This window comes from Piliocolobus tephrosceles, chromosome 13 (genome assembly GCF_002776525.5).
Source record: "Piliocolobus tephrosceles isolate RC106 chromosome 13, ASM277652v3, whole genome shotgun sequence".
NCBI classification, from domain to species: Eukaryota; Metazoa; Chordata; class Mammalia; order Primates; family Cercopithecidae; genus Piliocolobus; species Piliocolobus tephrosceles.
This window is the reverse complement of record NC_045446.1, coordinates 96,725,361-96,747,679: the sequence shown is the minus strand read 5'-3', so window position 1 is coordinate 96,747,679 and position 22,319 is coordinate 96,725,361. Positions and strand designations below refer to the sequence as shown.

The following is a 22,319-nucleotide window of genomic DNA, read 5'->3' as shown; positions in this document are numbered from 1 at the left end:
TCACTGCTTTTTGAACTTGTTGCCAAGGGGAAAGTTAGCTTAGGAACTGCCAAGTCAGTGCCAGAGGTCCAGATCTAAGGGGTACTGAGCTAGTGACTGATAGTGATTGGGTTTAGATTGGTCATGGATTGGGTTGTTAAAGCATGCTTTCTGTGTGTGCTAGGATCCCTATGTCTGATTCATTCGCCTTAGATTTCTCAACCATTCCACTGCTTCTTGGTTCAGGAATGATTTTTCTTTCCTAGGTGCATATCATTTACTCTGCTCTGAGTCTGCTTGGATGAGTAGAAACATCTGTGCCAGTCTGAGGCCTGGTGTAAATGAAAAGCAGCTGCTGAAAGAAGTTGCTCTGTACCTCTCTTTTGAACGCTTGCAAGCTGATTCCTCCTAAAGTTAATTTGTGAATTGGCTTGGCTAACGTGCAGTAGGTATCTGAGGCCTTAGATTTGTGTGGTGAAAGGGTTCTCCTACATGGTAATGTAGAGTAGATCTCAGTGGATGCCCTTGATTCAGTTTAAGCTCACTTTCCTCTAACTTTAACCACTGCCTACCAAGGAGGATGTTAAAGATTTGAAGAGTGTTAGATAGGGAGAGTGTTACATCTGTCTTGGATGTTTTTATAAAGAGGTGGACATGGAGTGGGAGCAAGTGAGATTTGACATAGACCTCTGGGTCTCTTTTTTTTTTTTTTTTTTTTTGAGACAGAGTCTCAGTCACCTAGAACGGAGTGCAGTGGGGTGATCTTGGCTCCCTGCAACCTCTGCCTGCTGGGTTCAAGCAATTCTCATGCCTCAGCCTACCAGGCAGCTGGGACTATGGGCATGTGCCACCACGCTGGACTGACTTTTAGTATTTTTAGTAGAGACAGGGTTTCACCAATTTGGCCAGGATGGTCTTGAACTCCTGACCTCAAGTGATCCACGTGCTCGGCCTCCCAAAGTGCTGGGATTACAGGTGTGAGTCAGAGTGCCCAGCTCCTGGGGTCTCCTTTAGATGATATGTGTTTAAGACAGCCACTTTGAAGGATTAGCAATTGGAAATTGATATTTATTAACTGCTTCTTAGGTACCAGCACTATGCTAGACCTTTTCTGCAGATTACCTTTTTAGAGGTAGAAGGCTTGTGTAGTTAATTAGCAGCAGCCCATGAGATTCCCAAGCTACCATGCTGCCTCGCATCTTGAAGGCTTTGTGTTACATTCGTGTTCCCCTAGAATTCATCCTTGGCTGTAATTGATCAATGTTTTGATGAGGCCTTGAGTGCTTTCTTTCTGCTTAATTGACGACAGGTTTTTGTTGTTTAAAACATTCTCTCTCTTGCTACTGAGAACTTGGTTCTTATCATAACTTCCTAATAAAATCTAGGTTCTAGGATCTTGGTGTCCCATTCGTGACTCTCTAAGTCTGAGACTCCAAGTTCAGTCTCTGTTGCTTAATTTCTTGATTTGGGATTAAGAACCTCTGTCTTGAGTCATTGTGGAGAAGAGATTATGAAATGTCATGAGCTGCTTAGATATTTGTTGCAGACCCCATTTTTTGCCTGAAACACTTGTGGCCCATCCAGTATGCTCCAGAAAGAACCTTTGCTTGAATTCTCTTGGGACATGGAGGAAGTCAGGCTGACTGCTGTGACAGTCATGGCTGTGGGTCCTGGATCATTGGCTTCCCATCCTACTCTGCCTTTTTATTAGTCTCCTCAAAGAACAGGGAAAAAAAAGATCATTTAAGTTTAAAAATACCTCTTATTATAAAGTTGACTATTTTAACTCAATTTATCACTGCTTGCTAGACCATCCTTGAAAACTTTGTTAAAATGTAGAAGAAAATATGAAGACGTGCCATTTCATTTCAGTTGGTCATTACCTCATGCAGATTACATATGCTGGAAAGGAAAAACTGTGACTCATGTTTCTGCAGGGCACCCTCTCCACTACCCCCAAGGCCTGGGTTTATTGTAGGCAGCCAATGAGTATTTTATTGAACTTAATAGCTGGCACAAAAGATTTGAAGAAAACGTTCCTAGGAAATACTATCATAATTGAAATTGGGAAGTTCTGTGTAATTGCTGAGTGCCTCATTAGTTTCTGTGAGGAAAATACAAGGCATGATGCAAAATGGGTTAATATTGTGGAAGGAAAACTCTCAAGAGGTAAATCAGAAGCTTCACCTATCTGCCTACGATGCTCACAATGGGAATGGTACTGATTTGCTGATAATATGTTTTTATTATTATTGTTATTCTGTAGCCTCAGACGATACAGCAAACTCTCAAGAGGACACTGCAGTATTATGAACATCAAGTTATTGGGTAAGTAAAAATTGATTTTGGTTATTATTGGGGGAAAATTAAAGGTAATTACTCAAACGTAGCTGTTGAGTATGTGATTTTCTGCTACCCAGGTCAACCTTATTTTACAGTGGCTCTGTTCTCACAGTGTTGGGGGTGAAGGCTTATTGGGGGGGTCCCTTGGAGTGATTTCTTTTGGCTTATTTGTGCTTAATTATTTTAAATGAAATTACTTTCTGGTATTGCTTTTCCTTTTTTTTTTTTTTTTCTTGGTCTTCTCATGTTCTTACTCTCTTTTTCCAATGTTGACTTGTATAATTTTGCCTTACTAATGTGGTAAGGTTTATTGGTACCAACCCAGATGCTTTGGGATTTTAGAATCCTTAAGTAGAGTTTGATAAAAGTCACTACAGCCTTAACACAGTTCAGTGAGAGGAATTAGTTTACTTAGAGTCAGGTGCTACGTATTTTTCTTTATTATTGCCTATTTCTTGAAGTGGTTGTGATGTGGTGTAAAGTAAGAAGACTTGAGGTCAAAAGACAGGACTTCAAGGCCTCACTAGCACATAGATCTTTTACTAAGTAACTTTATCTCTTTTGTAAAATGTGATGATAATAACTACATCAAGGATTAGATGTAATGATTAAATGAGGTAATTTCAATGAAACCATTTTGTAAACAGAGAGCTCCAAATGAGTATGAGGTACACCTCTCATTGGCTATGGCAGAAAGCAACTGGCAAATATGAAAGCCTAAATTTACTTACTCATGCAATCTAGCTTTTAGATTCAATTTATTGACATAAAGAGACAATGTATATTTTTAATTTACCTTGTTAGTATTCTTTATATGGTACAGTGATTTATCTTTGTAAACTTTTAAGAACTTTTGAGAAGTCAGTATTCAAACTGGTACTTCTTGAACTGTTCTCAGGATCATTCAACATTTATGGCTAATAGTCATTGCTATAGGGATCAAGAACATAATTTTGGCTATTAGGGTATAGTGTGATTTTTTTTCACAGAACAGAAGGGAAGAATTCTTAATGGAAAAATAATCTTGGTACCTAGTACAACGCCATATACTTTAAGTGCTTGATGATTATGTTAATTGTCATTTCGAAAGGAATTGCTTTGAAACTTTGTCATACTAATCCTCAAGAGTGTAGTTCTAGGAAAAACATATTATTTAAGCTCATGAGATGGCTTTTTGTTTGAGGCCATTAGTGATTTTAAATGGTTTATCGTAATGGAGATAAAGAATGTCAAAATAATCTTTCTCCACACATCCTAAAATAAAACTTAATCACTCTCATTGACTTGGCTGCTTTCAAAGTATGGTGTTTGGATTAAATTAATATACTTAAAGTGGTTCCTTGTATGTGGTGAGCACTACATACTTGTTTGCTCTTATGTTTATTGTTATTATTAATATTTTTATGACAATATCCATCATCAAAGTCTAATCATTTTCTGGGATTATGAATGTTCTTTCTCTTTTGAAATAAAATAACTGATGAAGTATTCTCATTTGTGAACTAAAGTATGTAAAGTATGCCTTCAAGGCAAATTGGAGTGGGACTCTTATAATGTGATCAAAATAGATAACCAAACTATATTGCTATAATCATAAATTTTTTTTCTCCTTTGATAGAATGAAGGGAGTTCTCTTTTATCCAGCTAGCTGCCTCAGCTGTCCCCTTCTGCCTATGTAGACATGGCCTGTGGTAATTCTTTGTCCATTGCATGAATGGTCTTTTCCTAGTTCTGTTTATTGCATACACAGTATAAAGAAAACGGAGAGTTTGACACCAGAATAAAGAAGGGTCCTGATGTCTGGCCTGATTCAAATAGGCCTATTAGCATATTTTTGCTTGGATTTTGGCTGATTTCTCGGACTTGAAGTACCTTTGCTCACTGACTTTATTTGCATTCACGCTGATGAAGACAAAGGGGTCCTGTTGGCAGCAATTTTGCCACGTTTGCCTTTCTTGACTATTCCCCTTTCTTGCCTTTTTTCTCATTGATGACTTTCCTGTCCAACTTCCTCTTTTGCCTTTTATTCTCCATCTTTCTACTTTTTATTTCTCTTTTCACAATCAAAAAAGCAGAGCAGCTAATATCATTCACCCTTGAACTAAAAAGCATTTGCAACTGTGTGTTGTTCCTCTTAAGAAAATACAATTTAAGTCTTCTTATCTCTAATTGTGAAAAAGAATGTGTTTCTTACAGTTGAAGAGATTTCAGAATCCCTGAATTGAGAATTGAGAGTAAGTGCCGACAAGCATAATTTTAGTTATTTTTCAGCAGGCGAGGTGGGAAGGAGATGTTTTTCCTAATCTCTGAAATGGGGCTTGCTTAAAGGTGTCTTGAAATAACTCAGCATTTAAATACTTTGTGTTGAGGTGTTGAAGCAAAACAGGTAACAGAGTATGAGCTAGCCCTTGTCTTTTTAATTTCTTAATTATCCTTCAATCACTAACCTTCCTTTCCTTTCCTTGAAAACTCTGCCCTTAATCTGTTTTATTTATCAGAGCTCTAGGATTGTACAGTTCTGCTCCTTGGATTCGTATACTGGTTGCCCATAGAAACTCTCTGAGGCTTTTTTTGTCTGCCAAGACTGAGACTTGAACGCAGGGAGCAGCTGTTCCGAAGGGTCACAGACAGAAGGACTGGGAGGGAGTAGCCGATGGGGCTTCCTGTTAGGGAGTAAGATAGCCTCTCTGTACCTCATCCACTTTATCTTTAAACATTATTCTACTCCTTAATTTATCCATTCACTTGTTCATTTATTTATTCATAGAGATCATTCAAGTTGGGGAAATGAGTGCTAAAATAATTTATTCATGCAATGTGATAAATCTTCTTCTCTTCATCTCCACTATCGTCATCATCTCTCACCAAGACATTCTGGTCTAATTTTCTGGTTTCTACTTTTGTCCGCCAATATGTATTTTCACCACAGCAAAATGATAAAAAATTAGATCATGCCACCTTCTTACATGAAACCAATGGTTCTCAAATGTTAATGTGCATCAGAATCACCTGCCAGCCTTGTTAAAACACATATTACTGGGCCCTGCTCCCAGAGATTCTGATTCCGTAGATTCAGATGGGGCTCAAGAAACTGGCATTTTTGACAAGTTCCCAGGTAATGCTGATGCTGCTTGTCCATGCATCACACTTTGAACCCCCTGCTTTAAACTATATAATGGTTTATTATGGTAGAATAAAGTCTAAATTCTTTCTGTGATCTGGCCTCTGCCCACCTCTCTAATTTCATCCCTTTCCACTTCCCTTTTTTTCACTCTATTTCAACCTTCTGTTGGTTTCTCAACTTCCCAACCTTAGCTTCAGGGCCTTTGTATGTATCGTTTCATTTTTATGTAATGCTCTTTCCCCAGATGTTTGCATGACTTATTCTTTATATACATATAGATCTCTGTTAAAATGTCTTCTCTTCAGGAAAGCTTGCCCTGATCACCCCCATCTAAAGCATCTCTCGATCACCTACCTCAAACTCCAATCGTGTCAGGTTGACTTTGTGGAAAATTTGATTGCTATATAAACTCTACATATTCATCCTCACTTGGAGAGCTTCTTATTCCCATAGCACTGTCTTTCCTTCACCTAGAATAAGTAAGGGGGTATTGAGTGTGCATCTTTGTGTTAGTTGCTCTTTAACTCAGACTTCTAGGGAATGGACTTTCTGGGTGTTGCGGGGTGGAAAGATTAGTGAGAAGCAGAAGGGGTCAGTAGGAGACAGGCAGGATTCACTTTAGAAATTAAAAGAAACTGAGGATGGAGGAATGTCTGTTTATAATAGTACTTTTTTTCTTATATAATTCTTGCCATTATCTTGTGCCGTTTCTTCTCTTTGTATGTTGTGGAAAGATTGTGTTTTGTAAGTAGACATACGAGAATTACTAGACATAAAGTCAAGCTTTGCTATTGAATAATCTTGGGGAGATTGCTATTGAATCTTGGGGATTCAATCTTGGGGAGATTGCTATTGAATAATCTTGGGGAGAAATCCCTGAGCCTCAGTTTTCTCATTTTAAAAATGGGAATAACAACAGTATTGTGGTGAAGTTTAAATGAAATCTTAATGATAATAATGTGCGAAGTCACATAATTACATAAAGTAGTTAGCATAGTACCTGGTACATAAAGTTAAACAATAAATGAATTGAATTATTATTACTACTATTAGTAAATGACTCTTTTGCAGTTCAACTTTTGTTGATTGTCTTCAGTTTATCCTCCTGCTGCAATCTTTTCCTGTCTTTGCTGGGACTTTTAAAGTTTAGAATCTGTTGTTTAGCATCCGGAGCTGAAGATGCCCAGTTTGTGTTCTAGCAACAGTTTTCTTCTTAAAGAGAACACTTTTTCGTTGATTTTTTTTTCTTTTTTTGACTGAAATTTCCATCTCTAGAGGGCTTGACTCAATTGCTGTCACTCATATTTGTACTATATGACTCCTACTAGTCTATGGCTCACAAAAATGGATTGCCATGGCAGTGTAGATGAAGCACAGATTTCTTCAGTAAACTGCTGTGGGAGATGTGATAATCTTTCTGAGATACAGTGTTCACTCACTATATATTTTAAACAATAAAGAATAAAGAAATGTGTATTCAGAACCATGCCACTCATTTTATTCTTTTTTTTTTTTTTTTGCCATAATAAGCATTGTTGTGTTAATATCATGGGTAGGACTGTTGCCAAACTCATATTAGTCTGGGATAGAAATTCTTATAGTCATCTAAAATTAAATTGTATTGCTCCAATTATTAATGTGAGCCCTATGTTTATTTTATACAGCCAACCTTCTGTTTCTCTTTTTCTTTTGACAATTGAGGAGAAATTAAGCCAGAATAATTTCAGTAGAACACTAGAAGTGAAATTAAGAGTGGGTGAATTATGATTATTCTGGGAAACAAACTTCAAGGATATTACTTAAGCTATCATGATCAGATTTTGTGGCTTAAATTATTTTATCTAAAAATGATCTAGCTTTTTTTTCATATATTTACATATAAAAACTATATCTTTTTGAACATAAACAAATTAGACAAAAGCTAATATATGTTGGTTGCTTACTGTGTTGGAGGAGATATGCTGGGCACCTTCCATCTTTTATTTAATCCTAAACATATTGCATAAGAGTACTGTATTAAGCACATTTTACAGTTGAGGAAATTGAGGCTGAGAGAAAGAAATACTTTTTTAAGGTCATTCTGATAAAAATGGTGGAGGTTGAATTAAAAATAACCCTGTGGTTGCCTGTGTTTAACATCTGTGCTCCCTGTTCCACCTTTTGAGTGACTCCTGCATTCTGGAAACTGTGGTAGGCATTTTGCCTAACTGGTTTATTGGAGTCTGATCTCAATGAGGTATACAAACATGAAACCATTTTATTTTTCCCTCCACTCACATCAAACATGCTAGGATACATCCCCTTTGATATTAGCTTAGACAGATTGCTCTGTTTTCTAAGTACTTCCAAGAATTATGAAGTTCACTCCAGGCCAATTTAAATCTTTACTCTCATATCCAATGTTCCTAATTGGATATGACTCTAATGTTCCTCTCCCTGTCTGGGTCAGGCCTTGGCCTAAGAGACTTGGAATGCAGGACAGAGTGTATGATGTGGGTTTTCACTCCTCTTCTCCAGGCCATTCCTTTCTGGGTCCCTTTCTCTTCTGATGTATTGGTTGGAGCATGAATGAAATGGAAAATGGCAGGAGCCTTTTTAAATTCGCTGGGGTTGTAGCAGTCCTCTCTTGGCTGTGATGCCCTCACTAGGATGCATATATGAGTTCTGCCCTGACTGCTTCAGATGCCACAGCTCCCGCACCTAAGGACTTCACTCTCTTGGTCTTGGTAGTGGGAGCCCTGTCCCTGGCTGGTAGCCTCTAGATTGGAAGAGCACCATGACAACCAGAAAACTCAAGCTTGCCTCTCTCTTCCATAACCCATGAGAAACTCACATATTTGCCCTGCCAAATGGTGGGCCTTTAGGTTGCTCCCAATTTTTCTCGATTTCTTTTCCTTGTTAATGACTCTCTCCTGAGTCTTCTTCCTTTTGTCAGTCAGACATGGGAGTATGATCAGGAAATCCACTGCCTCTGCAGACGTTCACTGGGGAATGAGATGGGAGATCCCCAATCTCTACCAGCTATGGATCCCCCTCACCAACTGGATGTCTGCAGGGAACACTCCCCTTTTCTCCTTTTCTAGGAGGGGAGGGGGGAAAGTGCAATAGCACTCTCTTCCTAGGCCAACTCTTGACTCTTCCGAAGATTTTATTTTGAAGTCTTTCTATTCCTTTGCTTCTGTAAGCCGGTGGTAGGGTGACAGGGGCAGTGGCTATTTAGTCTCCTCTTAAGTCCTGAAGAAGAGCTCTGGTCTTCTTGGCTACCCCTTTAGAATGTGGGAAGATTTGGCCTTTAATGTCCTCAGCTTATTTTGTCTTAGCTCTCATTCGTTGGCAACTCAAAAACTCCCAGTCAATATCCAGTTACACGGACATTGTGTTACTTAGTCCTCACAAGAACTCTAGGAGGTGCTTCCATTTTATGGGAGAGGAAAGTTAGACTAACAGAGATTAGGTTACTTGCCCAAGATCTCACAGATAGAAAATGGTAAGACCATGACTCAAATTCTGCTAGGTGTATGCTGCTATCTTTTTTTTTGAGACAGAGTCTTGCTCTGTCACCCAGGCTGGAGTGAAATGGCGTGATCTCGGCTCACTGCAAGCTCCACCTCCTAGGTTTACGTCATTCTCCTGCCTCAGCCTCCTGAGTAGCTGGGACTACAGGTGCCTACCACCACGCTCGGCTAATTTTTTGTATTTTTAGTAGAGACAGGGTTTCACCATGTTAGCCAGGATGGTCTATGGTCTCAATCTCCTGACCTTGTGATTGACCCTCCTCAGCCTCCCAAAATGCTGGGTTTACAGGCGTGGACCACCGCACCTGGCATATACTGCTATCTTCTTGACTGTGATAAAGGTTATGGTGTGTTTACTTTCAACACTGTGGAATGCCAGGACACCAAATTAACATTGTTAACTCTTCCTTTTCTAGGCAGCTTCCTTAGGGAAGCAGATCACTAGCCTTGATGACGTGCTTATAGAGTGATACATTAGCTATACAAAGCTGATATATTTTTCGTTCTCCTCAATTTTTTTCACACATAGCTTTCTTGTTAACAGTTGCCTTCAGTTCCAGGTCTACACTGCAAATGCTGATGTGAATGGTGGGTTACGCCAGAATTATGTCCCAAAACTTCACTTATTTTAAAATGTGATTATGATGAAAGCATAGACTGCGTGTGCTTGTGCGTATGTATATGAGTTGCATTCGCAGATGCTTTCAAAAATTTCTCCTTATGCTAATTTTGTTTTCTTCTTAGTTACAGGGATGCAGAAAAGAATTTCCACAATATCTCTAACAGATGCTCCTATGCAGAACACTCCAACAAAGAAGAAATCGAAGATGTCTCAGGAATTCTTCAGTGTACTGCTAATATACTCGGTATATTAACTATATATTTATATGATTGAGAGAGAATGAAAGAGAGGGAATGTCAAGGTGGAAATGTTTCATGTTCTACCAAAGAGAGATTTGGAGAATATGGCAAGTTGAGACCCAGACCTTGTGAAGTGATGGGTGTTAACTCTCCTGAAGATGTTTGAGTGGAAATTGCTTGCATGCCACTTACTTAGAGATGGAAAAACATCAAAACAAAAATACTTAAATTCCAGGGAAACAATTTCAAATATTAACATGTGAATAGTATTAGCTTTGTATAATTCATATTTCTTTGGCCCTTATTCTCAGCTCAAGTTGTAGGATCTTTTTTTTACTCTCAGTCATACTCTGTTATTTCTGGGAGGTCCTGGTTGGGCCAGAAGGGTGGCCCACAAGTACTCTTAACACTCTACAATCCAGTGTTCCTTTCTGTGGCCTTGTCAGTGAAGCAGGTCATCTACTGAGGTGTCTTTGCCCTACTTGGGCTGGGGGAGTGTCCATCTTAAAGGTATTTGTACTTATGGCAGAGGGGCTGTTTTTGGATGCTTCAATATGGCTAAAAGGTAGTGTTGTAGATTGTTTCCAATCATACAGCCTTAAGCTACCATAACTGAGCTGTTCTACCATGCTACCTGAAGTTCTTGGTATGTGAGAGCTACCTTGTATTCCATGCAAAGTGTTCTAAAAGAAATATTTTTTTTTCCTGATGTCTTACAGATGTTTCTAGTGAGAAATTTCTCTTTCAGTTCTTTTTAGAATCCTTTTTTCTTTATGACCCAGATAGGAATCCATGGGGTGCTGGAGGGTGCTAGTGGGGAATAACAAATCTTAGTGAGTGACTCCACACAGAATGCAGAATCTCCTTTGGGGTCAGGTGATGGAGAATAGGGCAAACCAGTTTGCATGTTCTTTCTTTTCCTTTAAAGTACTTTCCCTGGAGACATCTCAGTTTCTCCTACAAACAATTTCCAGGTCACCCCAACCCAAGAGTCTATCAGATTTTTCTAAACATGCCTGACTTCTAGAGGTAGACTTCTTTTACATTCAAGCTGGGAATCCAGCCGCCAGTTGGCTACATTTTCATCCTAGGTAACTTTTGTAAACACAAAATCGAATAATAAGAAAATGTATCCTTTTTGTGAGGGGAGGCATATAGATGTTGGTGGTTTGTCTAACATCTATAACAGCATGCAGGGCGGTGATGGGTAGTGAAAAGGAGGCCAAAGATTCATCACCTTAATCTTAGAACAACTACAGGGATGTGACAATACCCAAGTAAATCTTATGATTGGAGAAAATCGGGGTGAGATTAAAAGAGACATTACCTGAGAGCTGTTTAAAGTTTTCTGATTTTATATTTTCAAGGACTCTCCTTTCAGTAACATCTATTTCTCTTAATGCATTGTGATTTCAAGGGGTGGGGTGATGATGCCACACTAAAAGGGTTGTATCAGAATCTCAGTGAAGGGATGTTTAATATTTTGAGAAGTTGCTTCTTAACCAGTTTCTAAGCATTTTCCTGACCCAGTTTCTAAGCATTTTCCTGACCCTTACATCTTTCTTCTTGATGCTCCCTAGTTTTAGAATCACTGAGTTAGAGGGAATAGGAGGTGTTCAAAGATAATGCTTACACTGGGGTGCTAAAGGTAGTTGGACTGTGGCTTGTAAATGAGTGTGCAGAATTTCCACAGAAAGAAACCCTGGGTCAAACAATTTGAAATGGTGACCACCAGGGGACACTGTTGGCCCAGCACAGTTTAGTTGCCCTTCGAAGGTTGCCCTGAGATGCTGAATAAGTCGTGAGTGAGAAGTCAGCAGGCAATGTGCTGCCTGATGACATTAGGGTAAGTGAAGTGTTTATAACTTAGAAGGTGATCGTGTAACAGGGTTTAGATTTCCATGAATACTAACTTTTTTTTTTTTTTTTTTTTTTTTACCAAAGAGATACTAGGTCTGATTATTTTCTTCCTCTAAGTAATGATAGGTTGTTCTCAAGATTTAAAGCATAATCTTGTAAAGTTTAAATTTCTGGAGATTAACGTTTAATGCCTGCCACCTGCCAACCAGATGCTGGCACAGATGATTATGTGCCTAAGAGGTAGCTGTTCTCCTTGAATAATGTATTTTAAGAATCTTGATATATTGATGCTCTGAGGACAGCTTTAGTGGTCATATTCAGTAAAATCTTTGTTTTTAACAAGTCACGGAGCTATGATTAATCTTGGCTTGCTTAGATTTTATCTTTTTTTAAAGTTGTGTTTAAATTCTCTTGTGTAATCATATATGAGAATGAAAGAATTGGTTAGCTTACTGGACAGAAAAGCACCACATAAAAAAATTATTTTTTGGGAGGGTGTTGGAGGGTGGCACAGGAAAATAGCATTTCAATCAAGTTAAGAACAATTTTGATGCCTGGGAACCTTTCTTTTGGATGGCAGAAGGCAGTGTTCCAACTCCATGGTTTATATTTATCACCTTTGGGGAGTGTGATTAGAATATTGGTGGTTTATTCACTTATTTGTATGTTATTTATACTTCATCATCAAAAAAGACTTGAAGTCATAGATCACAAAATGTGATCATAGTAGCAATTTTTCTCCTTCCAAAATGATCATTTCTTTTTTTTTTTTTTGAAACGGAGTCTCGCTCTGTCACCCAGGCTGGAGTGCAGTGGCCGGATCTCAGCTCACTGCAAGCTCTGCCTCCTGGGTTTATGCCATTCTCCTGCCTCAGCCTCCGGAGTAGCTGGGACTACAGGCACCCGCCACCTCGCCCGGCTAGTTTTTTTGTATTTTTTAGTAGAGACGGGGTTTCACCATGTTAGCCAGGATGGTGTTGATCTCCTGACCTCGTGATCCACCCGTCTCGGCCTCCCAAAGTGCTGGGATTACAGGCTTGAGCCACCGCACCCGGCCCAAAATGATCATTTCTACCTACTTAGTATTAACAACTCCTCTAGAAAGTTTGGTCATTTACTGGCTCTTCAGGTTGAAGTTTGCATTTAGAGGGTGACATGGAATAAAAACGAGGACCTAAAGAGAGGGAGAAAGTGAGTTGGAGAAGACCTGTTATGCCTCTGCCACGCATTTGTTCTCGCTTCTTCCGTGGGACTCCCTGGGAGTGCATGTTGTGCCCTACTGGGTGGTTCATGCCTCTGGAGTAAGGGGAAAGAACTGCTTTCAGATATCAAAATGTTTGCTCTCTGTTTCCCTTTTGTTGGCTTAGCAACTGGTTGTTTCTATTTTCTGTCTCATCATTTACAAATTACGGATATTGATTGTGGTCTGTTTCTTGCCATCTCTTCACCACATTTTGGTGCTTTGGCAATTGCTGTGATAATGGAGGCTGGGCCCTTGAAACTCTGGCCATGCAAAGAAACATAGTAGACAGTGCCCTCCCTGCTGGAGGACTTCACATTTAAATTTATTGCTTTATTTGGTACGTAATATCTTTTGCATACCAAAATGATCTAACTTTAGTTGTCCAAAAAATAGAAAATCTTTTCTAGCCCTAATCTGCAAAGCCTATTTTTAGCTCAAATTAAATAGTAGAAATGTGTTTATGTTCTGTGAGGCAACATTAGTATCTTCTTGGAAATTGTAATGGTTGAATGAAGCATGTATTAAAGCATGTGTACCATGTTTTCTGCTGAAATGTTGCTACTTGTTCCTATGTGTTACATAGTGTGATAGGCAGGGAGACAAAATGAGTAGGAGAGTTAAGGAAGAAGGATGATAAATTGCATAGTCTCCTTTGTCATAATAAGTTAAATATAAATGAGGTTATGACTATTGCAGTTTTAACAAGTTCTAATACTATTAAGGGTGTTGTGGGTGTTTCAGTTGTTGTAGAGCTCTAAAAGCTACAAGATGAGGGAGATGGGGTGTAGGAAAAAGACTTCCCACAGTAGTTTAGAGAACAAATAGAAACGAGAGCTCTAGGTTAATTCATTTACTGAAGAGTTATAGCATATAAAGATTTGCAGGTTTAGGAAGCATCAGTTATTTGCTAAGTATTGCTCAAAGTATAGTTTTATACTGCCCTTGCGAAGTGCATTTCCTCTCAAAATAGTCAGGAAGTGCATAGTTCTGAAAAGTATTCATTAATGTTTTCTTTGTTTTAAAGGTCTCTCTCTGTCAGAGTGTTGCTTTATCTTCTCTAGAAACGTAACACATTTAAGTCAGAATCGGAGCAATGTTATCATGGGATTATTTTGCTGGTACAGGGCTAGTAAGGAGGATAGAGGAAAAGACCTTTGGGGCTTATTCCGCACAATATTTTCTTAGTGTCAGGGATCCTGAAATACTGTGAAATCATTTATAAGATGCCACTGATTCCACAATCTTTAGCTGGTATGGAACTCTCTGTTTTTTTCTAAGTCATAATGTTTTGCTTGTATGTCAACTTGTGTATACTTTTTTGTTTCACTGCGATTTGGAATGTGTATTTAGGAGCCTTTTAATTGGTCATAAAATTGTGAAGAATTAGCTTAAGGTTAGGGTTAAGACTAACTTGGGGATTTTCTGGGAATAACTCTAAATAATATAATTGTTTAGCAGATTAGAATATGTTTAACATATTATCTTGGAGAACTAGTTAGTGTAGTAACAACTTACTATATTTATTGGTGAATTAATATTAATAGCAATAAATAACTTCTGCCAATATAGTTCTTGTTACTGTAACTTGGTAACTGATCAATTTCCTCTTTCATTAAAGTAAATATTTTCTGTATTTTACTAAAATGAATTGGAATTAAGGTGGTTGGAGGGGAAGTAACTTAATAATGTTACTATAATGTAGTGACTTAGAGCAAGACTGGAGCCAAACTACTTGGGTTGAAAATTCATCTCAGCTATTTACTACCTGTACGCATTGGATGATTGACTTCATCTTTCCTTACCTCATATTTCTCATCTGGAAAATGGAGATAATATAATTGCAGACTTCCTAGAGTTGCTAAGACGGTTAAATGAGTTAATTTATATTAAGTACATACTTAGAACAGCATGGTATATAACAAACAAATGGAATGTAAATGTTTGCTTTTATTATTATTGAATATTCCCCAAATAATGTTTGCATCAGACGCATGAGGTTTGCTTACTTGTTTAGGTGAGGAAACATACTTTGCAAGGTTAACTAACTTGTTGATGTCTTTGGTCAGAGTTAACAAGCCACAGAGGCAGAATTTAAATTCATTTCAGTCTGATTCCAAACCTCATGTTCTTCTCACTAGTTTGTGCTGCCTTCCAGAGTTGTTGACTGTGTCATCACTCCTCTGATGCTAATTACACACCATCTTTCCGGTTCTCTGAATTCTTAGACTCGTCATGATGTCACATTTTGCTTAGTGCATTGCTCTTTCAAATGTACTTGGGATAGTTGCTTGTATGAGACAAACTTCTTGTCAGCATTGAGGAAAGTGCAGTTTCATTGCAATTTGGATCATTTCAGTTTAGAAACTAGGATTATTCTTTAAATTTTAGGTGTTGAAAATACACTAAGGGTGATGGTGTTTCCCGTCACAACACAAACATGCTTTCTTAGCTATGCTATAGTAAACACTGTGCCAGTTTTTTTGCTCAGATTTCAAGCTGATCTTGCTACGTAGCTGGCCTCGTATGTTAGATGTCGCTAGTCCAGCACAAAACCTGCAAAAAGACTGTGTTTCTGATGTTGCTGATTTCTTTTAATGGAAAAGTTTAAGAATGTCATCATAGAATGTTATTAAACAATTTCTAAATGAGACTTTAGGTAGTGGCTGTGTGTAAATTAGATAAAACTTCTGTTTTCTGCTCTCTGCTTATATACTTTCTCTGAAATAATTAGATACAGTAGGTAGTCCTGAGAAAGAATGAGACCATTGTGTATGGACACTGCTTCCTATATGTATAGGATAAACACTATAATGAAAACATATGCTTAAGTTATACAAGTCAGTTTTAGAAGTTACAAGGATATTGAGTATGTAGCCTTTTCACTGACTTCTTTTGTTTAGAAGTGTGAATTTAAGATTAATCCATATCTTTGGCACAGAGCTCATTCCTTTCCCCCAACTCCCCTGAAAAAATACTCCATTTGACATGTACCACAGTTTGCTTATCCATTCATTGGTTGAAGGATACCTTGGTTACTTCCATTTTTGGTTATTGGGTATTGAGTAGGAATGTGCCATGGTTTCCCTCTTCTCCTAGATTATTTTGTCTTTTAGGAACATTTTCTTCTGAATCTTGTGACAGACTATTCCCTGTTTGTCTTGTTAAATTTCTCCAGACATAGCTTTTCTTTTTTGCTGGAAAATCATGGCAGTCCTTTTTCTTAATTTGAAATTTTTGTTTCTGTGTCTCTAAAGCATTGTTTCGCTGTCACTAGCAGCTTTGTGTCTAGCACTTCTTCTTTGTGTGAGGAGAGGACAACCCCTCACATTCCTAAATTCTTCAGGTTGTCTTTTGTTCTCTTTTATGAACTCTTCAGTAGGGTGGTGTTTATTTTTCCTTTCCCTTTAAGTTTTTTTAAATACAGTTTTAGTATAGTTTTAGATTTATAAAAAAAGCTGTGAAGATAGCACAGAAAGTTCTAATATATCCCACACCCATTTTCCCCATTTGACATCATACATTAATATGGTACTTTGGTCCCAATTTATAAAACAATATTGATACATTATTGTTAACCAAATTCCATGCTTTATTTCAATATCCTTAGGTTTTACCCTTTTGTATTCCAGGATTTCATTCCAGATACCACATTACATTTAGTTGACTTATCTCCGTAGCTTCTCTTATCTATGACAGTTTCTGAGACTTTCCTTGTTTTTGATGACCTTGACAGTTTTGAAGCGTACGGTCAGATCTTTTGTTTGTTTAGTGTTTACTTTGGTATGTGCCCATATGCCCATCATTGGCCTGGCACATGCCCATATTGTGTGTGTCTGTGTGTGCATAGTGTGTTTTGAGCACTTCCTTACTTTCCACACTATAGGATGTTCCAGACTCATCTTTCATACTTCCTGCCCCAGTCTAGAATCAGCTGTTTCTCTCAGGAGCCCTGATACCTTTTATTGGAGAATGTTATTAGAAACCATGACCTGGGCGTTGGTTGTACTCATTGCTATTGGGCCGTTTTGCTTCTACGCCCTCTCAGCCAACAGAGCAAAAGAATATATGTGTGTATACTAACTCATATATATGCCTATCTATAAACATTTTATATGTATCATCATATGCTAAATTGAGTTCATACTGATGTCTCCAACTTTACTCCGTTACCATATGGATCATTCTAACCTTTCCCCCTTGCTTGTCTATATCCTCCTTTCTAACAAGGAGAAACCTGACTCCCTCTAGCCATCTATTTACTGAATTCTTGAATTCCAGTGTATGTTTATAGTTGTTTCAGAATTGTTAACACAAGCTACCGGGGAAACAATTTTATCAACTAAAATACAGTGCCTATGGGCAGTTTGAGAGTATGTAGTTATGTATAAAGTTTTATAATGTCCAGTCATTTCCAGGGTTACTTAGGTAAGCACCATTCTACCCCACCACTTCCAGTGAGATTTTTTTTCCATATATTTATAATACAGCTAGATTCTTTCATTATAGTCTTCCATCCTGTGATACTTTGACCTCCTAAACACACATGCAGACACACACACACATACACACCCACTTAAATTTGTATACAGTAAGTTTAGCTCTTCTGCTGTAAAGTTCTATGGGTATTGAAAAATGCATAATGTCATATATCTACCATTATAACATCATACCAAATACTTTCCCTCTTCTAAAAAAAAATCCCCTGTGTTTCACTTGTTCAAACCCATGTCACCTCCAAATCCCTGGCAAGTACTGATCTGTTTGCCATGCTATCGTTTTGCCTTTACCAGAATGTCATATAAATGTAATCATATAGTATGCAGCCTTTTCACTGGCTCCTTTTGTTTAGAAGTGTGAATTTAAGATTAATCCATGTCTTTGGCAGAGAGCTCATTCTTTTCCCCCCACCTCCTCCCCCCCAAAAAATATTCCATTTAACATGTACCACAGTTTGCTTATCCATTCATTGATTGAAGGATACCTTGGTTCCTTCCATGTTTGGTTATTATGAATTACCTGCTATAAAACATTAAATTGCAAGTTTTTGTGTAGACTACATTTTCAAATGTAGTGCAATACTTAGGAGTGCAATTGTTGAACTATGTTTAACCTTGTAAGAAACGGCCAAAGTGTCTTACAAAGTGACGGCGCCATTTGCCTTCCCAAAAGCAATAAATGATACTTCCTATTGCTCTTCATCTTTTCCAGAAATTGATATTTTCCGTGTTTTAGATTTTAGCCATTCTAATACATGTGCCTTCCTCCTTGAAATTTTAATAAACAAAAGCAGCACCTGTTATCTCTTTACAATTTCTGCATATACCACCTGTAATTAAGAATTTCGTTTTCTGGTTTTGTCATTCTTTTTTTTTTTTTTCTTTTTTCTTTTTTTTTTTTTTGAGACGGAGTCTGGCTCTGTTGCCCAGGCTGGAGTGCGGTGGCCCGATCTCAGCTCACTGCAGGCTCCGCCTCCCAGGTTTACGCCATTCTCCTGCCTCCGCCTCCCAAGTAGCTGGGACTACAGGTGCCCAACTAGTCGCCCGGCTGGTTTTTTGTATTCTTTAGTAGAGACGGGGTTTCACCGTATTAGCCAGGGTGGTCTCGATCTCCTGACCTTGTGATCCGCCCGGTTTTGTCATTCTAAATATTTTTCCTGATATTATGACTGAATTTAGAAACTGCTTAAAAATTTATTAGTGATAGCAGTGATTGCCCATGATACTACTGTAATAGGTAGACTCTTTCTCTTTGGCTTAGTAACAATAAGTTCCTGGAATGGAGTTATTCAGCATTTATTCACTGGGAAATGAAATATTTGAGGAATTTCAGTGTAATTTTGAGGTGCTATAACCAACAGGGTCCCATTTGTTGAAGATGTTGAAATATAAGATGTCCACAAATGGTCTTTGTTAATATCGACATGCTCTCCTAATCCCCAGCTTGCCTGAGTTAAGATTCCTTTCAACACTATCAACAGCCAGTGAGTCAAACTCACTTAACTAAAGCTCCTTTACTCAATACATTCATATAACAAAATTCTCAAATTTCCTAGAAACTCTTCTATTTTTTTTTCTCAAAGATAGTATTACTGCCATTTAAAACCTGCAAAACTCCTTAGTTGGATAAAACAAACAAAACAAAAACACTTATCTCTGACTTGGAGCAGAAGAAATGGAAGCACAGCCAGGTCAGGCTGCTTGCATGGGGTCACACCATTAGCCTGTGGGGAGGGCAGTGTTTGAACTATGAGACTGTGATGGTAGAGCCTGCTACATTACTTATTGACCCCTCCACTGCTTCTATTACCAAACGGTGATTGTTGTTATTGCTTTTTCTCTGAGTTAGAAGGAAGATTATTCTTCCCTTACCATGTGAGAAACATGATTGTGAACCTGTAATCATTTCATATGTCAGACTCATAGCTTATTTTGTTGCCATCTCATGAAGCAGATTTATAGTGACTTGTCACTTTTGCTTTTTGAAATACTGTTTTTTGTCTTTATTTCTTTTAGTCTTTTAGCTCAAGTGAGCATACCACCTTCCTTTCTCCCCCAACCCTTTTCTTTTGTGTTTTACAACTTTCGTTAATTAAATGAATTATTTCCTATGCATGAAGCTGATGTTTTTGTCCATAGTGTTTTTGTTCTGTTTTCATTGTTCTTTGATGCATAACTCTAACTTTGACTCAACTACAGATGTTAATAACTTTCTGTTTTAATTCTTGTGACAGTTAATGAAAATTTAAGTAAAAATAGAGTTAAATTCAAACATCCTGGGTTCTATGCTAGATAAGTTGTCATTCTTATTAGTCTTGAGTTCAGTTCTTCAGTCAATTTTAAGTGCTTTTGACAGCATTTCTATTGTAATTTATTTAAATTAATCTGATGAGTAGAGTTTTATGTGTCACAATAAAGATGTTATACAAATTAAGATTTTTATATATGGTAAATTCCCCTATTATCCCACTGTTAGTCCCATTTTTCAAAAGCAAAAATATTAGTCTCTTATTTTCTTTGAGTCTGCTCAGTTAAAGATTTCCATATGTTAAATTTTCCATGAGGGGAGCTATGGACTGTTATGTATTGTGGGTGATTTTTATAGGTGTTTTGGAGTGCTCTTTTCCCATTTCTGATACTCATAGTAGTACCTAGTAAAAGTGACACCTCCTTCAAATCTAATAAGTTTGAGACCTAACTTCCAATTCCTGGTATATTGTGGTTTTTTCCTATATTTCCACAAAGTCTGATCTTAACCTTGAGAGATGGTAATTTTCCAATATGAAGAAAGAAGTTGTAGATTTTGGAAGCAGTTGTCAGAATTTTCCACTGTGTTATAAATGAATTTTATTTTAGCCTTTGTGGGCAGCTTATACACTGTTATGTACCAGTGTTACGGTCTAGGATCAGGTGGGGTAGAGAGATTGTTAGGCGGTAGAGAATGGTATGGGATGTGAGGACTGGACTTCACTTTCCTGGTAGGAAAGGACAGTTAGAAGAACCAGTGTAGGTCCCCACAGAAGACATGACTCATTGATGGAATGGAGGGAGAACCTCCAGTTGGTGACAGGCATGAAAAGAAACTGGTAAAGCATATATATAGGAGTCAACTAAACAAGAAACACATGTGATTTTCATAAGCAAGGATACTGAAGTAATTCCTGACTCCTACATAATGGTCAGGATTGAACATTGTCCAGAGCCAGATAAGTAAAAGAGGAAAAACCAGCTCTGAAAATACCAATTTTAATTTTGAGATTTATACATTTATGCTCTTGTTCTTCCTAAGGAAATATGATTGCATTATTGATCTGAATCCTAATCCCAAAAGTACTTATGTATATGCTAGACTCTAGATCAGTGAACCTTACATTCCACAAGTGATTGTACAGTAGGATCATCAAGAGACATTAATAAATACAAGAGGTCTATAGACATTATACCAAGATATTCAGATTTATCATATCTAGGGCAGAGACCTGAACTTTGTATTTTAAAAATATATTCTCTAGATAATTTTAGTATGCACCCATGACTTTTAGCAGTTTAACTCCGAGTCTAATCCTGCTCTTGGACAAGGATGCTTAAGAAACTGTAGTCAATTCTTAGGACATTTGATACCAAGTCACCTCTGCTGTTAGTTGGTACTCTAAAATCCTATGTTTCACTTTCTGTCTTATTTCTGAAAGTGGGTTGTTGCCTTGTATTCCACCCAATTCTTTTGACTTATTCCTACTTCTCTTCAGGACTTCAGTTCTATTTCTGAATCCCACACAGGAACTGGGGCTCTGCTTTCATTCATTGCTTTTTGTCTTCCAGATACAGGCTTAATGCCTCTTGCTAGATGCTCTGTATTTATCTTTTGCTAGATGCTCTGTATTTATCCCTCCCTCATTCCCTCCCTTCATTTCTTCCTTCCTTTTTTCCTCCCTTTCGCCTTTTCTGTATCTCTTTGCCAAATCTCCTTCATGCTGATAACTGCTGGCTTAGATTACCGGCTTAGACTGCCATCATTTGCGTCACACAATTAGAATATCATATTTTTTTTCCGATTTTCTGCTGTTTATGTATAAGTGGGCATACCTAGTTCTGGATAAATCCCTCTCTTTATTCATCTCATGTCATTAATTCCACAATGACATGCAATAGGGTTTTGTTCAAACTAATGTCAGAAATAATGGATCATGCATAGTTTTCATAAAATGCCTGGTTACTGCTAGATTTTTTTTTTACTTGAGAGCTTTAGATGACACTTTCCTGTCCACTATTACTATCATTAGGACCAGAAATCCTATTAATTCCCAGAGGACAGTCTTACCCTAGGGGGAAAATGAAATGGGCAATAGAATTTGTTAATGTAATAGGAAAGGGAAGTTTAAACTTGTCTATGAGCTTTCATAAAGTACAGAGTCATTTTAGGATCTTTATGAAGAAGATATCAAGAGGGATTTCAGCCAAAGAACAAACAGAACAGTGACAAATGATCCTGACTCTTAGGAGTTACTCCACTGAGTGATTAGTGCCCAGGAAAACTTTGACTAAAAATACCCAATTGCCATAATTTTTCTACTTTTTCTTCTGGTTCTGTGTGCTTCCCCACGACATTTTATGAGACTTCATTCACCTCTTCATTCAATTCTAGCACTTCAGACTGTTTTTCATTAACCTCTTTTTTTGTTTTTTTCTATAACCTTTCTATTTTCCTTATTCTTTTTTTTTTTTAATTTTTTTTATTTTTATTATACTTTAAGTTCTAGGGTACATGTGCATAACATGCAGGTTTGTTACATATGTATACATGTGCCATGTTGGTGTGCTGCACCCATCAACTCGTCAGCACCCATCAATTCATCATTTATATCAGGTATAACTCCCCAATGCAATCCCTCCCCCCTCCC

The 22,319-nt window shown here is 37.7% G+C and overlaps 1 protein-coding gene across 1 annotated transcript in view; it reads left to right on the top strand.

Moving 5' to 3' along the window:
* GUCY1A2 (guanylate cyclase 1 soluble subunit alpha 2) overlaps window positions 1–22,319 on the top strand; it is a 317,332-nt gene that overhangs the window by 28,587 nt on the left and 266,426 nt on the right. The window contains exons 2-3 of the mRNA XM_023208016.2: window positions 2,246–2,307; window positions 9,706–9,827. Of these exons, the coding sequence (XP_023063784.1) occupies window positions 2,246–2,307; window positions 9,706–9,827 (184 nt within the window). The remainder of the gene's footprint in view (window positions 1–2,245; window positions 2,308–9,705; window positions 9,828–22,319) is intronic.